The 21,333-nt window shown below is 44.2% G+C and overlaps 1 protein-coding gene across 1 annotated transcript; it reads left to right on the top strand.

Annotated features, from left to right (window-relative positions):
• Window positions 1–9,006: 9,006 nt before the first annotated feature.
• LOC149284454 (mechanosensitive cation channel TMEM63B-like) lies at window positions 9,007–19,396 on the top strand. Its single transcript, XM_089496750.1, has 22 exons — window positions 9,007–9,065; window positions 11,316–11,457; window positions 11,633–11,712; window positions 12,834–12,909; window positions 13,600–13,637; window positions 13,797–13,939; window positions 14,060–14,111; window positions 14,500–14,608; window positions 14,813–14,883; window positions 15,013–15,093; window positions 15,441–15,564; window positions 15,963–16,096; window positions 16,217–16,354; window positions 17,163–17,316; window positions 17,431–17,537; window positions 17,674–17,760; window positions 17,862–17,927; window positions 18,077–18,239; window positions 18,372–18,645; window positions 18,764–18,879; window positions 18,963–19,012; window positions 19,198–19,396. Exons 1-22 carry the CDS (start codon window positions 9,007–9,009, stop codon window positions 19,394–19,396), a joined length of 2,463 nt encoding a protein of 820 aa, XP_089352876.1.
• The last annotated feature ends 1,937 nt before the right edge of the window (window positions 19,397–21,333 follow it).

The following is a 21,333-nucleotide window of genomic DNA, read 5'->3' as shown; positions in this document are numbered from 1 at the left end:
CTCAGGAGATGTTGCTGACCACATATTGGGGTGTTGTGTGACAGTGACATATACCAGGAGCTGTTAATGCATAGCTAAAGCACAACATGTGTAGGAAAAATAAACAGAAAAAATACTACTGCAAACCTTGACATTGGCTGGTGGTAAAATGTGTGCATTTGAAATACCCTGGGGTGTCTAGTTTTCAAAAATATATGGTTTTATGATGCACACTGAAATGGCCAAGCTAATATATATATTAGTGTGTGTGTATATTTTTAAAAAAAAAAAAAAATTTACATTTATTTAAAATAAATTGTGATGCATCTTTTTCTTATTCAACAGCGTTGCTTCTGGATATCATCCTTGTAGGAGTTGTGAAAGGCATTGTGAAGCATCGCCGTACCAACACAGAATCGTATGGACATGTTTGCTACCTTCTCTGTGGACAAGTATTCCTTCCCTTCAGGCCATGCAACAAGAGCAGCCATGGTGTCTCGCTTTGTGCTTAATCATCTAGTGCTGCCTGTTCCTGTCAGGTTACTGGTAATTCTCTGGGCAGTTGTTGTCAGCTTGTCTAGAGTCATGCTGGGTAGGCACAATGTAACTGATGTCCTGTTTGGCTACTTTATGGGGCACATGCAGTACAGTATAGTTGAGTATTTCTGGCTGTCACCAAATGCTTTACCATCTTTGTTCAAAATGTGATATATGCAAACAGGAAGTAATTATGATTGGTGGTCGTTGAAGGCTCATTCTCATTCACAATGGAAATACGATTGCCTAACACACGTTGCTGCTTTTATTATATCTGTAGGGTCGAGTACATGCAACAGTTAGATGACTGCTGAGACAAAATAATCTTTACATTATTAGTAAACAACATTTGCAAGTAAGAAGCATTGGACTTTAAGATCCAACATGTTGTTCCTATTGAATTGATGAAATCAAGGACGTCATGTAATCTTGCCAATAAACAGCTAATCAATTTAGAAAAATGAAAATGGTATTGAGGGGGTATCTTGTATTGTAAAAATATTTTATTTTTTAGGGAATACATCTTAGTTTACCTGTATTTGAAAGCACCTGTCTATGTATTTACTGTGGGCTGACTTTAAAGATCATTTTTGCATATGAACTGCATACTCTCAGGCCAAGGAATGGGTGAGGTATTTCTTTTTGGAAACGTATGTGTATATAATCTGAATCGCATTCTAGAAAACCGTTAATGCTACATGGCTGGATTTCTTTTCAGAATTACTGTCAATTCTTTCCACCAGCATAATTTTTTAAACAAACTTGCCATTCTTTTGCCAATCAGCCTTAATATTTCGAACATTTTTATTACATTTTAATTAATATACCTTGACTGTTAGCATGGATGTTCATATTCATTGCATGCTATATTGCAGGTTGTCACCAAAGAACTAATTATACCTATGACAAGACTTCCTGCCATATTATACACCTTGTAAAATGACAGTAGTCACCCATAGATATAGTTATTTTGATGAGTATTTTAGATGTTGATTGTTTACAGCTGTAGGACTTCCTTACTGCGTTTTTGGTAGGTTCCCTATATAATTTGCAAAATAGGAAAAAAAGGGAAGTACATTTTGTAGGGTCCCTTTGTCTGACATTTTTTTTCCCCACGTCTGTCATTTGACTGCTAAAAGAACTAATTGGGGACGTCTGCCAGAGGCGCTTCTGGGAAAATTTACTAACCTTGTGTAGAGTGGTCAAAACTAATTTTGGCCTATTAATGGGTTCTAATCAGAATTCTGCTTATTTTGGGGGCCAAAGGTGTCATTAGGTATCTGCAGTGTATGCGGTAGAATAAACTCATGGTTCTCTGGATTTGCTGGTGTTTTTGAAATCTGAATTTTATGCCTGGGCATGATAGGAATGTGATTGCTGTTAATCATATATATATATGATATATATAGATTTGAAAACCGAAGTTGTTTGTGTGGTTATTTGGAAAGTCCCTGGAGTGCCGGTAACTATTTTTGGACTTTATATATATATATATATATATATATATATATATATATATATATATATATATATATATATATATATAATATTATTTAATTGTTTTCTCCTATTTTGGTGTGTTACTTACTTTAAATAAAAGTGTTAGATTTTTTATGGTGTTGGGGGGGTCATATTCGGTTTTGGCCAGGTAAATGCTGCACTTTCGGTTTCAGTCCAGAATTCGTTTCGGTGCATCCCTACTACTAAGCCAGACAATTAAGTGGTAAGCCTAGACCACATCAATGTTTGGCGTAGTATATAGTGATTCGGGTTTTGTTACAAGTTTTGTTACAAGTTTTTATTCCTTTCTTTTTTTGGGATGGGGGGGCACCAGAGGAGTAGTCCGCACAGGGCGCCAGAACACCTAAGGCCGGCTCTGGCTGCAGCATATGATGGCGCTATATATATATATATCACTCAGTAATATCACACATTGTACTGCGCCGCAGTATATGATGGCGCTATATTAATCAGTAATATCACACATTGTACAGCGCTGCACAGGGCCGGCCCTACAATGGAGCCGACTGGGGCAATTGCCCCAGGCGGCACTTCAGAAGGGGCGGCACTTTGAGAGCCCCTCTCTCTCTCCCCTGCGGCGAGTTTACCTGTTCGGTCTCGGTGCCGGCTTGTAATGCAGAGCGCCGGAAGTGACGTGAATTTCCGGCGCTCAGCATTACAAGCCGGCACCGTGGCAGCACAGGGAGACTCGCCGCAGGACTGTTTAAGGGTAAGTACCGGGGGGGGGGGGGGTAGATAATGCTGCCCCCCCCCGGCGTCGGCGGGGGGGGAATTTTAAACTTCGCCCCAGGCGGCGTTAAGTCTTCGGCCGGCCCTGGCGCTGCAGCATATGATGGCGCTATTTAAATTAATAAGATCACATTGTACTGCGCTGCAGTATATGATGGCGCTATATAAATCAGTAACAGCACACATTGTCCAGCCCTGCAGCATATGATAGCGCTATATCAATCAGTATATATCAATCAGTAATATCACACATTGTACTGCGCTGTAGTATATGATGTAGCTATTTAAATTAATAAGAACACATTGTACAGCGCTGCAATATATGATGGCGAGATTTAAATTAATAAGAACACATTGTACTGCGCTGTAGTATATGATGGCGCTATATAAATCAGTAACATTGCACATTGCACAGAGCTGCAGTATATGATGGCGCTATATCAATCAGTATATATCAATCAGTAATATCACACATTGTACTGCGCCGCAGCATATGATGGTGCCATTTAAATCAGTAATATCACACATTGTACAGCGCTGCAGCATATGATGGTGCTATATATATATATATCACTCAGTAATATCACACGTTGTACAGCGCTGCACCATATGATGGTGCTATTTAAATTAATAAGATCACATTGTACTGCGCTGCAGTATATGATGGCGCTATATAAATCAGTAACAGCACACATTGTCCAGCGCTGCAGTATATGATGGCGCTATATCAATCAGTATATATCAATCAGTAATATCACACATTGTACTGCGCTGTAGTATATGATGGCGCTATGTACATTAATAAGAAATCATTGTACAGCGCTGTACCATATGTTGGTGCTATATAAATCAGTAATATCACACATTTTACAGCGTTGCAATATATGATGGTGCTGTTTAAATTAATAAGATTACATTGTTTTGTACCTTACCCCAGATATGTCTGTATAATGACTTTGTGATTCGCTTTCCTATGTATCGTATTTTTTATGTCATTTGTCAATAAACGGAGAATATATAAAAAAAAAATGTATAAGATTACATTGTACTGCGCTGCAGCATATGATGGCGCTATTTACATGAAAAAGAACACATTGTACAGAGCTGTAGCATATGATAGAGCTATTTAAATCAGTAACATCACACCTTGTACAGTGCTGCAGTATATGATAGCGCTATATCAATCAGTATATATCAATCAGTAATATCACACATTGTACTGCGCCACAGCATATAGCAGCGCTTTATCAATCAGTATATATCAATCTGTAATATCACAAATTGTACAGCGCTATAGTATATGATGGTGCTATATAAATCAGTAACATCAGACAATGTACAGCGCTGCAGCATATAATGGCGCTATTTACATGAAAAAGAACACATTGCACAGCGCTGCAGCACATGATGGCGCTATATATATATAACTAACATCAGGCTTTGTACAGCGCCGTAGCATTTGATGGCGCTATATAAATCAGTTACATCACACATTGTACTGTGCTGCAGCATATAATGGCGCTATTTAAATTAATACAGCGCCGTAGCATTTGATGGCGCTATATAAATCAGTTACATCACACATTGTACTGCGCTGCAGCATATAATGGCGCTATTTAAATTAATAAGAACACATTGTACAGCGCTGCAGCATATGATGGCGCTATATAAATCAGTAATATCACACATTGTACTGCGCTGCGGTATATGATGGTGGTATATAAATTTGTACAGCGCCGTAGCATTTGATGGTGCTATATAAATCAGTTACATCACACATTGTACTGCGCTGCAGCATATAATGGCGCTATTTAAATTAATAAGAACACATTGTACAGCGCTGCAGCATATGATGGCGCTATATAAATCAGTAATATCACACATTGTACTGCGCTGCGGTATATGATGGTGGTATATAAATTTGTACAGCGCCGTAGCATTTGATGGCGCTATATAAATCAGTTACATCACACATTGTACTGCGCTGCAGCATATAATTGCGCTATTTAAATTAATACAGCGCCGTAGCATTTGATGGCACTATATAAATCAGTTACATCACACATTGTACTGCACTGCAGCATATAATGGCGCTATTTAAATTAATAAGAAGACATTGTACAGCGCTGCAGCATATGATGGCGCTATATAAATCAGTAATATCACACATTGTACTGCGCTGCGGTATATGATGGTGGTATATAAATCAGTAACATCACACATTGTACAGCGCTGCGGTGTATAATGGCGCTATATAAATCAGTAACATCACACATTGTACTGCTTTGCGGTGTATGATGGTGCTGTATAAATCAGTAAGATCACACATTGTACTGCGCTGCAGTATATGATGGCGCTATATCAATCAGTAATATCACACATTGTACTGCGCCGCAGCATATAGCAGCGCTATATCAATCAGTATATATCAATCAGTAATATCACACATTGTACAGCGCCGCAGTGTATGATGGCGCTATTTAAATTAATAAGAATACATTGTACAGCGCTGCAGTATATGATGGCGCTATATGTATCACTCAGTAATATCACACATTGTACGGCGCTGTAGCATATGTTGGTGCTATATAAATCAGTAATATCACACATTGTACTGCGCTGCAGTATATGATGGCGCTATATCAATCAGTATATATCAATCAGTAATATCACACATTGTACTGCGCCGCAGCATATAGCAGCGTTATATCAATCAGTATATATAAATCAGTAATATCACACATTGTACTGCGCCACAGCATATAGCAGCGCTATATCAATCAGTATATATCAATCAGTAATATCACACATTGTACTGCGCCACAGCATATAATGGCGCTATATAAATTAATAGGAACACATTGTACAGCGCTGCAGCATATGATGGCACTATTTAAATTAGTAGGAACACATTGTACAGCGCTGCAGTATATGATGGCGCTATATATATCACTCAGTAATATCACACATTGTACGGCGCTGTAGCATATGTTGGTGCTATATAAATCAGTAATATCACACATTGTACTGCGCTGCAGTATATGATGGCGCTATATCAATCAGTATATATCAATCAGTAATATCACACATTGTACTGCGCCGCAGCATATAGCAGCGTTTTATCAATCAGTATATATCAATCAGTAATATCACACATTGTACTGCGCCACAGCATATAGCAGCGCTATATCAATCAGTATATATCAATCAGTAATATCACACATTGTACTGCGCCACAGCATATAATGGCGCTATATAAATTAATAGGAACACATTGTACAGCGCTGCAGCATATGATGGCACTATTTAAATTAATAGGAACACATTGTACAGCGCTGCAGTATATGATGGCGCTATATATATCACTCAGTAATATCACACATTGTACAGCGCTGCAGCATATGATGGCGTTATTTAAATGAAAAAGAACACATTGTACAGCGCTGCAGAGTGTTACTGCGATATGGAGTATGGCGGCGATATATAAATCAATAAATAACATACATCTCCCCGTAGATGCTGTATCTAGTGGGGGGCAGGTCATGGAGGCTCTACTTCCATTAAATGGGTGAGTTGCCCCTCCAAGTGCTGCACGCAGTTATATGGTGCAGAAACAGTTCACTGGTTACCATGGTGACAAACTCCTAGTTATAGAGACACCCAAACGGTCACATTATACAGCCTTCGGATTTGGGGGTTTAAGTAGTTTGGGGGCATTAGATATTGGCTGATGTTGGCTTTCTTCAGTAAAAAGAGGTCTGGGGCAGGTTAACTAAATAGCACAAAACACATCATGGGAATAAAACGGCAAGAAACCTAAAAGGGCTAGGTCTGTGTCCGGCAGCTGTAGGGTTAATTTACCCAGGTTCCTAAGATGCTGCAGTGATGTCACAATGCTGACTCTATCCTGGCAATGACCTCACAGCGGCATCAGACAGTTTGTGAAAATGCAGCTGTTAGGTGCTGGATATTTCCCTCCGCATTTCGTGGAATTTCTTTACGAGCGGTAAGCCAATCAAATCATTACAATAACATTCTTTTATTTTATATAATATTTAAGGATTAGCAGCAAACATACGTGCCTCGGTGCGCTGCTTTCCCAACCCCTCTCTGCTGGGATTTGGTTCCACGACTCCACTACATCCCTAGCCTAGACACATTTTCTTACATATGCCCCAAAACCCCCTTTTTTTTTTCTTAAAAAATATCTATAGCTTTTCACCACCGACTCTGCTTTCCATGGCACCCCCTGAAGCCACACCGACCGCCCCATCATTGGCAGTAAAGGGGGCCCCCTGGACCTATAGGAAAGGGGGGTCATGACTGCTGGCCCATGTAGGGTGGCTGCAGTAAGCCCCTTTTCCATTGGTGGGGAGCAGTAACAATGTTTCAGCTAAGAGGGTTCATAGGTTGGTGAAGAGGTCACTCTTACCTCTTCCAGACGGTAGCCGCTTGGGCCGGTTTATTTAACTTCTTGTTGGGCCGAGCGCTCAAGAAGCCTGAGTATAAGACGACCCTATAGGAAAAAAAGTTTTACCTGTAAATGTTAATTCATGTAAACTATTTTTGCATATTTAATACAAACTATGATTGAAAAAACATTTGTTTTTATTTCCTTTTATTTGCCAACCTGCCCCCAGTTATGCACATCTGCCCCCCAGATATGCCTTATACCCCCCTATATGCCACTCTTCCCCAGATATGCTTTTTAACCCCCTATATGCCACTCTGCCTCCCTGACATGCATTTTAACCCCCTATTTGCCACTCTGACTCCAGAAAACCATTGAACCCCACCCCCATGCCACTCTTGACACCCCCCCCGACATACCTGTGCATCCCTTGACATGTGACCCTTGCTTCAGACTCCCTGGTGTCTAGTGGGGCAGCCGGGGGAGGTCTGTGCAAATCAGACCTCCTCTAATAGTGGCCAATACTTCCGCCCGGGCTTCTATGACTGAGTGCCGGCATCCACATGATGTTCCGGTGCTCCACCATAGAAGCCCAGACGGAAGTGCTGGCAGCAGCAGAGGTTGTCTGTGCGCATCCCACAAACGTTCACCGGCTGCAGGATGTGCACAGACAACTTCAGCTGCTGCCAGAACTTCCGCCGGTGTGATGCCTGGCGCTCCTTCATAGAAGCCCCCAGAGGAAGTGCTGGCAGCAGCAGAGGCTGCCAGAGCGAAGGATTCGGGTCCCCTGCAGGCCTGCGGGGGATCTGGATCTTAGTCTTGTAATCAGACCTCTATTACTCTGGAAAAAACCTTGTCTTATAATCGAGCAAATACGGTACATTAATATTAGCCCCCTGGTTGATGGCAGACGAGCCCCCTTCTGGCGACCAGTAGAGTCCCTCGAACAGACTTTTAAAATCTTGGTGCCGCAACTTGGCTCCAAGAGTTAAAGGTTCGTACGAATGACCAATAGAGTCGCTAATATTTATTAATATTACACCCTGCTGCCAATATATATATTAGACTTACTTGGGCGCCGGCCCAAATGTAAATTAATAAGAACACATTGTACAGCGCTGCAGCATATGATGGTGCTTTATAAATCAGTAATATCACACATTGTACAGCGCTGCAGTATATGATGGTGCTCAATAAATCAGTAATATCACACATTGTACAGCGCCGCAGCATATGATAGCGATATATAAATCAGTAACATCACACATTGTACAGCGCTGCAGCATATGATGGCGTTATTTAAATGAAAAAGAACACATTGTACAGCGCTGCAGAGTGTTACTGCGATATGGAGTATGGCGGCGATATATAAATCAATAAATAACATACATCTCCCCGTAGATGCTGTATCTAGTGGGGGGCAGGTCATGGGGGCTCTACTTCCATTAAATGGGTGAGTTGCCCCTCCAAGTGCTGCACGCAGTTATATGGTGCAGAAACAGTTCACTGGTTACCATGGTGACAAACTCCTAGTTATAGAGACACCCGAACGGCCACATTATACAGCCTTCGGATTTGGGGGTTTAAGTAGTTTGGGGGCATTTAGATATTGGCTGATGTTGGCTTTCTTCAGTGAAAAGAGCTCTCAGGTTAACTAAATAGCACGAAACACATCATGGGAATAAAACGGCAAGAACCCTAAAAGGGCTAGGTCTGTGTCCGGCAGCTGTAGGGTTAATTTACCCAGGTTCCTAAGATGCTGCAGTGATGTCACAATGCTGACTCTATCCTGGCAATGACCTCACAGCGGCATCAGACAGTTTGTGAAAATGCAGCTGTTAGGTGCTGGATATTTCCCTCCGCATTTCGTGGAATTTCTCTACGAGCGGTAAGCCAATCAAATCATTACAATAACATTCTTTTATTTTATATAATATTTAAGGATTAGCAGCAAACATACGTGCCTCGGTGCCCTGCTTTCCCAACCCCTCTCTGCTGGGATTCGGTTCCACGACTCCACTACATCCCTAGCCTAGACATATGCCCCAAAAGCCCTTTTTTTTTTTCTTAAAAACAATCTATAGCTCTTCACCACCGACTCTGCTTTCCATGGCACCCCCTGAAGCCACACCGACCGCCCCGTCGTTGGCAGTAAAGGGGGCCCCCTGGACCTATAGGAAAGGGGGATTGGTGGGGAGAGGAAACAATGTTGCGGCTAAGAGGGTTCATTGGTAGGTGAAGAGGTGACTCTTACCTCTTCCAGACGGTAGCCGCTTGGGCTGGCTTATGGCCCCCGCAGGGCTGGGACTCTCGGTTATCGGTGGTTATTTAACTCCTGGATGGGCCGAGCGCTCAGCAGCTGGCAGGTTGTTTTTCGGAGGTATAAAAGGTTTGGTTGTTCCGCTGGCCCGGGGAATGGTTATTGTATGTTTAGTAAAAGCTGTGGCCAAATGGGGGGGGGGGGTATTTGGGTTCTTTTTGGGTGGCCCGTTGCTATGGGTCTAAACAGTCATGTAATTTAAAGGGGTATTAATCACCAGTGGCGTCTCCAGCTTTAATATTTAGGAGGGCACGTTTGGGGACAGGGACACTACACTACATATACACCATATATATATATATACATATGCGTTAGACATATATTATATATATAGATACATATATATGCATTTTTAACTACACAGTATATGCTTATTTCTTTGGAGTAAAGACCGTTATTTAAATATTATTTCAGAATAACAGCTGAACTGGCAGTTATTTTCCATTCTTTAATATTAACCCCTGCTGCCAATATATAATAATATTAACCCTGCTGCCGTGATATATTAATATTAGCCCCCGCCACCAATATATGTATATATATATATATATATATATATATATTACAGTATTTGCTCAGTTATAAGACGACCCCTCAAAATGTTAATATTACGGTAATTTAGGGAAAAAAAGGGAAAAGCCTGAATATAAGACGAAAAAAAGTTTTACCAATAAATATTAATTCATGTTGACTATTTTTGCATATTTAATAAAAACTATGATTGAAAAAATGTTTTTATTTGCCAGCTTGCCCCCAGTTATGCTCATCTGCCCCCCAGATATGCCACTCTGCTCCTCGGAAATGCCTTATACCCCCCTATATGCCACTCTGCCCTTGATATGCCTTTTAATCCCAGTCTGACTCCAGAAAACCATTGAACACAGCCGACATGCCACTCTTAACTCCCCTCAGCTTACCTGTGCATCCCTTTACATGTGACCCTTGCTTCAGACTCCCTGGTGTCTAGTGGAGCAGCCGGGGGAGGTCTGTGCAATGCAGACCTCCGCTACTGGTGGCCAATACTTCCGCCCGGGCTTCTATGATTGAGCGCCGGCATCACATGATGTTCCGGTGCTCCACCATAGAAGCCCCAATGGAAGTTCCGGCAGCAGCAGAGGTTGTCTGTGCGCATCCCACAAACGTTCACCGGCTGCAGGATGTGCACAGACAACTTCCGCTGCTGCCAGCACTTCCGCCGGTGCTTCTATGTTGAAGCACCGGAAGGTCATGTGATGCCTGGCGCTCCATCATAGACGCCCCCGGAGGAAGTGCTGGCAGCAGCAGAGGCTGCCGGAGAGAAGGATCCGGGTCCCCTGCAGCGCTGCGGGGGATCTGGATCTTATTCTCGTAATCAGACCTCTATTTGTCGCCGCCATGTTCGTATGTTCGGTATTCGGGTATACTCTGTCTCCCCCCTTCTTACTATCTACCCTGTCCCCCTTCTCACTATCTACCCTCTTGCTGAAAACGTATTCCTGAGCGACCGCTTGGTGCCCCTCTCTCTCCCCCTTGCTGACACCACTGTCTACTTTCTCTCCCCTCTTCTCACTATCTACCCTCCCCCTATATACCCTCCCCTTCTCAGTATCTACCACCCCCCTTCTCACTATCTACCCTCTTTACCTTCTCACTATCATCATTAATTGATCCACTCATTAATTCATACTCTCACTCATTTACACAATTCATCCACACATTAATTTATTCATTCTCTCACTCTTTCACACAATTCATTCACACGTTGTCTTTCATTCTCTCAGTCATTTCAGGGGCTTGCGCATGTTCCTTACACCTCCTTTCTCTCTCTCTCTCTTGCAGATTCCATCATGATCATCTAAACATATCATACAATTCCACCAAGAATTACTGCTACGGTGCCCGCATCCGCAGCACAGTGCTGCAGGGGCTGCCTTTTGGCGGGATTCCCACAGTCCTGTTTCTGGACTTCATGTGCTTCCTGGTTAGTGATTCCCGGCGATCATCTGGCGGGTCAGAGCTGTTGGTCCCATCTTTCAGCAGCTGTTAGAGCTCATGGGCGAGGAAATGAGTCTCTTTATACCCCAGGCGTGCTGTATTCGCAGGGTAATACTGGCTCCGTATTCTGATGCGTTTATTAACCTCTCTCTCTCCCACAGGCTCTGCTGTTTATCTTTTCCATCTTGAGGAAGCTAGCGTGGAATTATGGCAGAATTGCCTTGGTAGCTGACGTTGAAAAGTGAGTACATAAGGGTTTATAGCCTATTGTCTGGGGCCCGTACATGGAGCCACTGCTTGCCCAGCCCCCGAAGACACACAACACGAAGTGTTCGTCTTCGTGAATATCTCCTAACCAATCTCCCTGGTCCCTTCCCCTCTAGCCTATCTTGTCTACACTGCATCGCAGGGGTTAACGGGAGCAGGAATCCATAGGTTAGCGCAAGGAGTAAAAGTTCCGTGCGAGCCAATCTATTGGTTGCCTGCAGGGTCCTCTTCTGGCATCAACCAATTGGCGACAATAGAGTCGCTCTCATGGAACTTAAACTTCTGTTCCCTTCCAGGCCAAGTTTCGGCTCCAGGATTCAAAGGCTGGTGCAAGCGACTCTATTGGTCGCTCGTACGGACCTTTAACTCCTGCACCTGCCCTTTATTGGTTGATGCCAAAGGAGGCGAAGTGGCTTGCACGGACCTTTAACTCCTGGAACCTCCCCAGGCCAAGTTCCGCCGTCAAGAGTTAAAGGTCTGTATGAGCGACTTTATTGGTCGCGGCAGGCAGCTCCTTCATTGGTTGATGCTAGAGGAGCTCCCTGCAGGCGACCAATAGAGTCGTTCGCATGGACCTTTAACTCCTGGAACATCCGAAGGTCAAGTTCCGCCGTCAGGAGATAAAGGTCTGTACAGGCGACTCTATTGGTCGCTCGTATGGACCTTTAACTAATGGAGCAGGGAGAGGCGGAGTTAAAGCTCTGTGCGAGCGACTCTATTGGTTGCCGGCAGGAAGCTCCTCTGCCAGAGAGATCTTTCTTTGTTTGTCCTGAAGCCCTCTCCCTATCAGTGGGTATGACGGTACCCAAAGGACACTGGCAGGGGAGGTGCATATTTTTGGGGGTTCGGGAAGCATAGAAAAGTTTCCAAAGTTCACCCGAGTTGTTTAACTTTTTCATTACCGGCCCGAGTGGCACCTTGGTCGGACTTGCCTTTGGGACGGGTGCTACGTCAAATCCCGAATTCAGACTTAATGGTTTGGTAACTTATCTTGTGAGCTTAATATCCTCTCTGGTGATTAACCCTTTTTCTGCCAGGCTGCATGTGGACTAGAAGCTAGCTCTTCTTCCTAACACTGTCTTCCTCTCTCCACAGCGGGACGTCAGAGATGCGCTCGGACGGCCACGACGGTTATGAGCGTCTGACCCATGATTTCGGTCAAATGGACAGAGTAAGTACCGGCAAAACCCCACCATAACAGCAGCAGCTCTCCACTGGTTATGGAACTATAACTCCCATGATGCTCGACTGGGTATAGGCATACCCTTGTTCTTTTAGGATGCCGGCAGAGCATTCTGGGAGTTGTATTTCTACAGGTGGAAAGCTTGCTGTAGAGTGCCCCTCGGCGTGAGTATGACGGCGGATGTGTGCACACGGGGGTGTTTTACACGCTTTCTGCTTTACGTGTTATTTGAAGTGTGGGGGTAATTAATTTATTGATCACGGAGCATTATGGGGTTTTTTAGAACCGTACATTATGGTTGGGATGGTATAATATTTATGTTAAGGTAAGAAGGACGCATTGATTTGCATAACTCAGTACAAAGTTATTTAGTGTCTCAGAGATGCCCTAGACAGAGCGTGGGCATTAAATGGGCTTTATCACCTAAAGAGTGTTTAGAAACAAAAAGCATGCAGATCAGTGGAAGAGGGTTTAGGCTTTTGGGAAAGTCTCTGAACGGGCATCTCTCTGCGGCCGCAGACTCTTCCAGCTGAGCTGCGGTCTGGATCTCGGATTTTGCCCCTTTTGAGCTTTTCTGATGAATCGATTCCAGCCGCTGCTCACGGCTTTGCTGATGTTTTTTATGTAATTCATGTTTTCGTGAACAATAACAGCGTTTTGCGTGTTCTCGCCCCGCAGGGTTTGTTCTCGTGGTTGCCGGCCATCTTCAGGATAAAGTGAGTCTGTATCTTAACGTCTTTAATACACGAGATTTCTGTTATTTAACGGCCAGGGTGGATGGGCACTTCCCAGCCTCACTGGTGTTAGGAGAGGGTCGGCTGAGGGTTATCTGAGTGCATTAGCGCTGTATATTAACCCTTGTTTTCTCATTACAGAGAGGAGGAGATCCTTGAGAAATGTGGCATGGATGCTTTGCATTACCTCTCCTTCCAGCGCCACATCATCGGACTCCTGATAATTGTTCTCATCATGTCCGTTGGCATTGTCCTTCCTGTCAACTTCTCCGGGAGTCTGTTAGGTAAGAGAGACTGGGGGGGGCAGCTCTAGCCACCAGAGCTTACAGTCAACAGGCCATTTGTGGATCGGTGGCAGGAAGGTTGGGGCTCACATTGAACATTTCCTTTTCTCTCTCTTTTAGGAAGCAGGGCGGTCAGTTTCAGAAGAACAACTATCGCCAACTTGAATTCAGGGTGAGTGTGCGTAGGGGGAGAGTACTCTAAGCTCCCGTACCCTTTGATCACGGGACGTGGCAGCTGTCACATTAGAGAGAAAAGCTGTCACATTAGAGTGGCTGCCGGCAGGGCTTAGGTTTTTTTGTAGCGTTTCTGTAGTTTAATTGTGCCGACGGCTCTCCGCTTGTCCTCCCAGCGGTACGGAACACGCATTGCGTTCTGGGACGGTCCAGAGAGTGCACCCCCTACTTACCCCTCTAGAGCGAAAGGTCCTCCTTACTAGCAGCGTGCCTGCGTGCGCCGGTTAGTAGAGCTGCCCCTGGGCGAACGGTTAATGTGTCCGTCTGTATGGGCAGCCGTCGGTAGTAACTCACTTACCTCTCCCATGTCTCTCTCTTTCTCTCAGTGATAAGCTGCTCTGGTTACACACCGCCTTCGCCTTCTTCTACCTGCTGCTCACCGTCTACATCATGCGCCGTCACACATCCAAAATGCATTACAAGGAGAATGATCTGGTAAGTACCGGTGGGAGCGCCGTACAAAAGAAATGCCAGGCGGCTACAATGACCTGGCTGAGCCATTCGGAGCCACGATTTTCCTTCCACAGCATCCTGGGCCTTTATTACACATCTGCCCCCTTCACTCTGCCGTATGGTCAGTACAGCACAGAGCGCACTCCAAGTGTCCCGTTACTCACCCGGAATTGTGTTCCTTTACAGGTGAAGTGCACGCTGTTCATAGACGGTGTTTCCAAGAAGGCAGAGCCGGAGAGCATCAAGAAACACTTCGAGTGAGTGTCGCTGCAGAGCGTCTCGCCCCGGCGCGTTTTGTTAGCTGTCTTTTGCGGTCTCTCCTGCCCCAGGACTCTCCAGGGGTCTCTTTTGCCTCCGTTTAAATGATTGCGTTTGCTTTGTTTTAGGGAAGCGTATCCCGACTGCAGCGTGTTAGACGCCCAGCCGTGTTACAATGTGGCACGGCTCATGAGGTTGGATACAAAGAGGTGAGTGCGATTTCCCCGGGTATAACGCGTGGCCGGTGTGACCCGATGGGGCAGAAACACGTGGTGTGTACCGTGTCCCATCAGGCTGGGGTAAGGCCTTTTCCCCGCTCCTCCGCTTTTACCTTTTGGGTAGGAGGCTGTGGTGAGACCCCTAATCTGTGAATGCCGCGTGTCTCAGAATGTCCTAAATGCCCTTTTCCTATAGAAGGAGTTATAAGGCTCTGTGATTTCTCATCCCCCGGGTCTCGGACATCTGCGTAGAACCAGAGACCGATAACTCGCTGGATGTGAGTGATAAGAGTGGGAGCTTCTCCTTGCGTCCTCATCATTTGTTGTCTCTCCTGCAGGAAGAAGGCTGAACGGGCCCGGTTCTATTTTACTGACCTGAAGAGCACAGAGAACGGCCCGTCTTCGGTCAGCGCCAAACGGTGCGGCCACCTCTGCTGCTGCGCCATCAAAGGCTGCGAACAGGTACTGCGCGGGGGGCCGCCGACAGACATCGCACGCGTCTGCAGATACGCTTAGATAAAATATTTAATTGGGGGGGTTAAGGTAGAACCTACTCCTATTCTTGTTGGTTTTGCATTGTGTGTATATATATATATATATATATATTTACCGGTATATATGTATGTATATTTATATATATGTGTGTGTATTTATGTTTTTATACATATATAGATATATATATATTTTTTTTTTTATCATTATTATTATTTTTTTATATATATATATATATCTTCTTCAGGATTGGGGGAAATGCAATTGTTATAATCGGTTCAGAAAGCTGATTGATTCTTTTCCCGGTTGTGCAGAGTTATCAGGAAGGGGCATTTCAGGCTTTTTCACACACTTTTTGCCCCGCGCAGGTGGAGGCCGTGGAATATTACTCGCGGCTGGAGGAGAACCTGAAGGAGGCGCACAAGAAAGAGAAGGAGAAGGTGACCGAGAAGCCCCTCGGGATGGCGTTTGTCACGTTTCACAACCAGGACGCGGCAGCCACGTGAGTCTCCTACATGAGCTAACAAAAGGTCATTCGTGGTGTGGGGTGTGGAGACGGATGAGGTCTTCCCACTGCATTGTTGAGGTTGATGATATTTACCGCTGTCTCTGTCTTCTGCAGGATCTTCGCAGACTTTAACATTTACCAGTGTCACGGCTGCAGCTGCAGAGCGGACCCCCAGTTGTCCTCCTGTAGTGAGTCCCTGCAGGTGTTAAACTGGAGCGTGAGCTATGCCCCCGACCCGCAGAACATTTACTGGTAAGAACATGCTGGGGCATGGGGGGGTAGATGGGGAGGACAGGAAAACCAGCTGTATTTGGGTAGACACAGCGTTACATGGCCACGAAGGGACTTTATGTCCATCCTATGCGTGTTTAAATCCCCTTACTGTATTAGCTTCCACCACTTCTGGGAGACTGTTTCATGCATCCACCACCCTCTCAGTAAAGTAGAACTTCCATGACCTCTTATTCTGACATTGCTCCTCTTTTCAAATAAGCCTGCTGTACTTTGTTAAACCCTTTTAAGTATTTAAATGTTTCTATTGAATCCCCGTCTCTCTTCTCTCCTCCAAGCCGGACATATTAAGATTCTTTAACCCTCCTCGTGATTTCTGTCCTGCAAACCACTTACCATGTTTGTAGCTCTCCTCCTGTCGATGTCCTTCGGGAGATGGGGGTCTCCAGAACTGTACCCAATACTCTAGGTGAGGTCTGTAAATTGGCCAAAACCCCCTCCCTGCTACTAATGCCCCTCGCTGTACACCCAGCACCCTGCTTGCTCTTTGAGATGCTTCCTTGCATTGTCTACTTACCTTTAAGCCATCAGAAGTAATGACTTTTATCACTTTATCACTTTTTTATTGTGAACCCAATTCTCTCCTGTGTGTGTTTTGTTGCGTCTAATAATGTGCTAGGCCTCCCTGAGCTTAGCTTTATGTTGAGACAGGACTCTGTATTACGGTGTTTAAAGGTCTCCGTCACTATGTGTTGCGGAGCGCGGCCACAGGAATGGATAGGATTTTCTGTAATGTGTCTCGACTCGCTACTTTCTGCCTCTTTATCAGGGAGAACCTGTCCACGCGCGGCTTTGTCTGGTGGTTTCGTTGTATTTCCATCAACGTTGTCCTCTTCGCGTTGCTGTTCTTCATGACCACCCCAGCAATTATAATATCTACCATGGACAAGTTCAACGTCACCAAGCCCGTGGAGCAGCTGAACGTGAGTAGAGTAGACCAGGCTCCGGGGGGAACTATGTTATCGGGGGGGGGGGGGGGCTTTCCATTGCTTTCTTGTTTCTTGTGTTTTATGACCTTGTGTTTTCTCTCTCCACAGAGTCCCATTATCACTCAGTTCTTCCCCACTCTCCTGTTGTGGTCCTTCTCCTCCTTATTGCCAACCATCGTCTACTACAGCACATTCTTGGAGTTTCACTGGACCAGGTACTGATATCACTGCCATGCCGTATGTAATTAGCGCCCCCAGGAGGGACTTGGCACGGACGGTACTTGGTGGAGTGGCTCTGTGCGAGCGCTCGCTGTCCGGAGATTGTTTAGTAACTTTCCGTCTTGGTTTCAGGTCCGGAGAGAACAGGACCACGATGCACAAGTGTTACGCCTTCCTCATCGTCATGGTTCTGCTGCTACCATCTCTCGGCTTGAACAGGTAATACGTCTATCCAGTAGGTTTGGGGCCGAAGCCCGTGTCCCAGCGGCGGTGTGTTTGATGCGGATGCTGAACTAACTCTTCTTACATCTCCCCCGCAGCCTGCACCTGTTTTTCCGGTGGTTATTCGATAAGAAGTTCTTGGATCAGGCGGCCGTTCGATTCGAGTGAGTAAAGTAAACGGTAAAGGTCGGGTTCCCCGTGAGCCTGGCTCGGGAACGATTAACACCTCGCGCGTAGTCAAAGAGGTCCGTGCTTTGTTGAGTTAATGGGGGCCGTGTTCCGCTCTGATGTTTTTGTCCGTGGTCTCCTCCAGGTGCGTGTTCCTGCCAGACAACGGAGCCTTCTTTGTGAATTATGTCATCGCCGCAGCCTTCATTGGAACGGCCATGGACTTGCTGCGCATTCCGGGGCTACTGCGGTACATGATCCGCCTGTGCCTCGCACGCTCTGCGGCAGAACGCAGGAATGTAACGGGGGTACGTGCTTTATCGTGTTTATCTAACTATTTTACTCTCAACGTGTGTCTGTCTCTTTATTCCTGGCACTCTCTCGCCCTCTCTATATCTAGACAGCTATCATTAATGCCCTTTCCCTTCTTGTGCTTCCAGAACCAGGCTTTCAAGTTCCAGTTCGGGGCGGCCTACGCCTGGATGATGTGCATCTTCACCGTCGTCATGGCGTACAGCATCACATGTCCCATTATTGTACCGTTTGGATTGATGTATATGCTCCTCAAACACCTGGTGGATCGGTACAACATGTACTACGCATACCTGCCGGCCAAGCTGGATAAGAAGATCCACTCCTGGGCGGTGAACCAGGTGGTGGCGGCACCGATCCTCTGTCTCTGCTGGCTGCTCTTTTTTTCCACCGTAAGATCGGGTACGTGGCTTCGCGTTGCGGGCACACTGAGTATCGAGTAGCGGGTTTCTCTCCTCTGTGAGTGGGACCCGAGCGCTCATGCCTTTTGTTTGGTTTTAACCTTTTATTTATCCCGCAGGCTTCTTTGCTCCAACATCCATGTTCACGTTTGTGATCCTCGTGATCACCATCGCCGTCTGCCTGTGCCACGTCTGCTTTGGGCACTTTAAGTATCTTAGTGCTCACAACTACCCGGTACGTATACGGAGCGCGTGTGATAAATCTCCTTATCGTTACGTGGATCTGACACCCGCTCGTTCTGCTCTCTCACCTTTTAGGTTGACGACGTGGAGGCAAACATAGATGGAGCACAGAATGGCCGCCCTCCATGTGATACCTCCTCCCACAAGCTCAGGGTAAGTGTGTAGGCGTCTGTGCTTATAAATAACACAATGTCCTATTGTACTGGTTATATATATGATATATTGTATACAGCTCTATGGCTATAAGCCGGATCCATGGCGCTTTCGTGTCTGATGTTGTATGACGGTACATGGTCCTGTTTGTTAGGACTGTTGCTCACGCCAATCTTTCTTACTCTCCGCAGAAGTACATCGCGCAGGTTCTGCAAGACTCTTGTATGGATAGCGATCCAGCTGCAGACGTGGGAGAGCCAAGTTTTCAAGACGAGGAAGTGAGCGCTGACAGCACGCGCGACTCGGACTTCCACTCGTGCGAGGACTGCTTTACAGAAAACGAGATACATCGGTGATTCGCTGCCGAGGTCAAGGGAGCGTCAAACCATTACCACGGCCTCCGCCGGGCGCTGACACCGACGGTATATAGATTGTAAAAAAATAATAAAAAATATCACGTTAAAAAAACTATAAAAGAGAGATATTATCTAAAACTTTAAAGAGAGAGCACATCGATGTGGTTTTGATTCAAGAATCTCATTGGCTAAAAATTAATAGTAAGAAAATGAAAATAGGTGGTTATTCTATAGTGGCAAATGCTTCCCTAGATAATAATAAGAAAAGGGGGGTGGTTATATTAATTTCAGAGGCAGTTAAGTTTGAGAATATTTATCAGGAGATTGATCCAGAAGCTTGATATGTGATTTTGATTTGTCGCCTTAATGAGAAAGTATATACTATAGCTAATATCTATGCTCCTAATAGATCTCCAGCTCTCTTTCTAAAGAAATTAGTTAAAAAAATTGAAGAAAATAGACAGGGTCAAATGATATTAGCAGGAGATCTCAATATGGTAGTGGACACAAACTTGGACAAACAGCTTCCTATGGGTGCTAAATGTTCTGCGGATCTAATAAAGCAGGCGAAGAAATTTCAACAGTTATTAAAAGAATATGGTCTTTATGATATCTGGAGGGCATTTAGGCCGGGAGAACGAGATTATACACACCTTTCTAAAGTACATTTGTCTTATTCAAGAATTGATATGTTTTTGGGAGATCAGAGTCTTATAAAAGATATAGATAAAATTTGTATTTTGGATATAACGTGGTCGGACCATAATGCAGTAGTAATGTCAACTTATGGAAGGAACTCTAAAATCCCTAGTAGAGACTGGAGATTGAATAATAATATTTTACATAAGGAGGGCAATCAGGAATATTTAGATCTGTTTTTTAAGGAGAATGATACACCAGAAGTTTCGTTGTTAAATATATGGTGTACGTATAAGTGTGTCATGCGAGGGCATCTAATACTGCTGAGTGCTAGGGAGAAAAAAACACCTTCCTTTTCTTTATCAGACCTTTATTTAGATTTAAACCGACTCTCAAGGGAAAATAAACAATCTCCAACTAGAGAAACCACAAATATTATAAATTTAATTAATGCCCAGCATATGTCCAAAATAAAAGAAAATCTTAAAAAGTTAAACCAGCTGTGGTATTATAAGAATAATAAGACTGATAGACTTCTTACAGACAAAATTAAAGAAGAAAACAGCGTCCCAACCGATTTATAAAATAATAGAAAAGGATAAGTCTTTTTACAAACCGCAGGATATAGGTGAGGCTTTTGGGAGATTCTATCAAGATCTATATAATATTCCAGATCAGGCAGAAGGTCCTTCCATACAAAATTATTTAAAGAAATATAATTTGCCTAACTTTCTAAAGAACAGCTAGATGAATTAAATTCCCCATTTAATCCAGAAGAAGTGAGACTAATAATTGATAAATTGAGGAAGAATGTAGCCCCTGGCCCAGATGGATTTACAAATTTGTTTTTCAAAATATTAAAGGAGAAACTGGTGCAGAGGCTATGTAAGATCTTTAATACAATAGGAAATCAGTCCCACTTTCCTCTGGAAATGATGCAAGAGAACATAGTTCCCATTTTAAAACAGGATAAGGATCCAGACAAAATCTCAAATTATAGACCAATTTCTCTGACTAATACAGATACTAAAATATATGCTTCATTGTTAGCTGCAAGATTAAAAAATATAATTCCTTTTCTAGTGAATAAAGATCAGGTGGGTTTTGTTGCTGGAAGATCTTCCAGCAGCAATATTAGACGTTTGATTCATATTCAGGATACAAATAAGAAGAGTGGTGAACCCATGATAACCCTGTTTTTAGATGCTGAGAAAGCATTCGACAGGGTTAACTGGAAATTTATGAAAGCATCATTAGACAAATATGGATTTATTGGTGACATATTAAATAAGATAATG

This window comes from Sceloporus occidentalis, unplaced genomic scaffold (genome assembly GCF_023333645.1).
Source record: "Sceloporus occidentalis isolate IW3139 unplaced genomic scaffold, rSceOcc1.0.p SCAF_93, whole genome shotgun sequence".
Lineage (NCBI taxonomy): Eukaryota > Metazoa > Chordata > Lepidosauria > Squamata > Phrynosomatidae > Sceloporus > Sceloporus occidentalis.
This window is presented reverse-complemented; position numbering and strand designations above follow the sequence as displayed.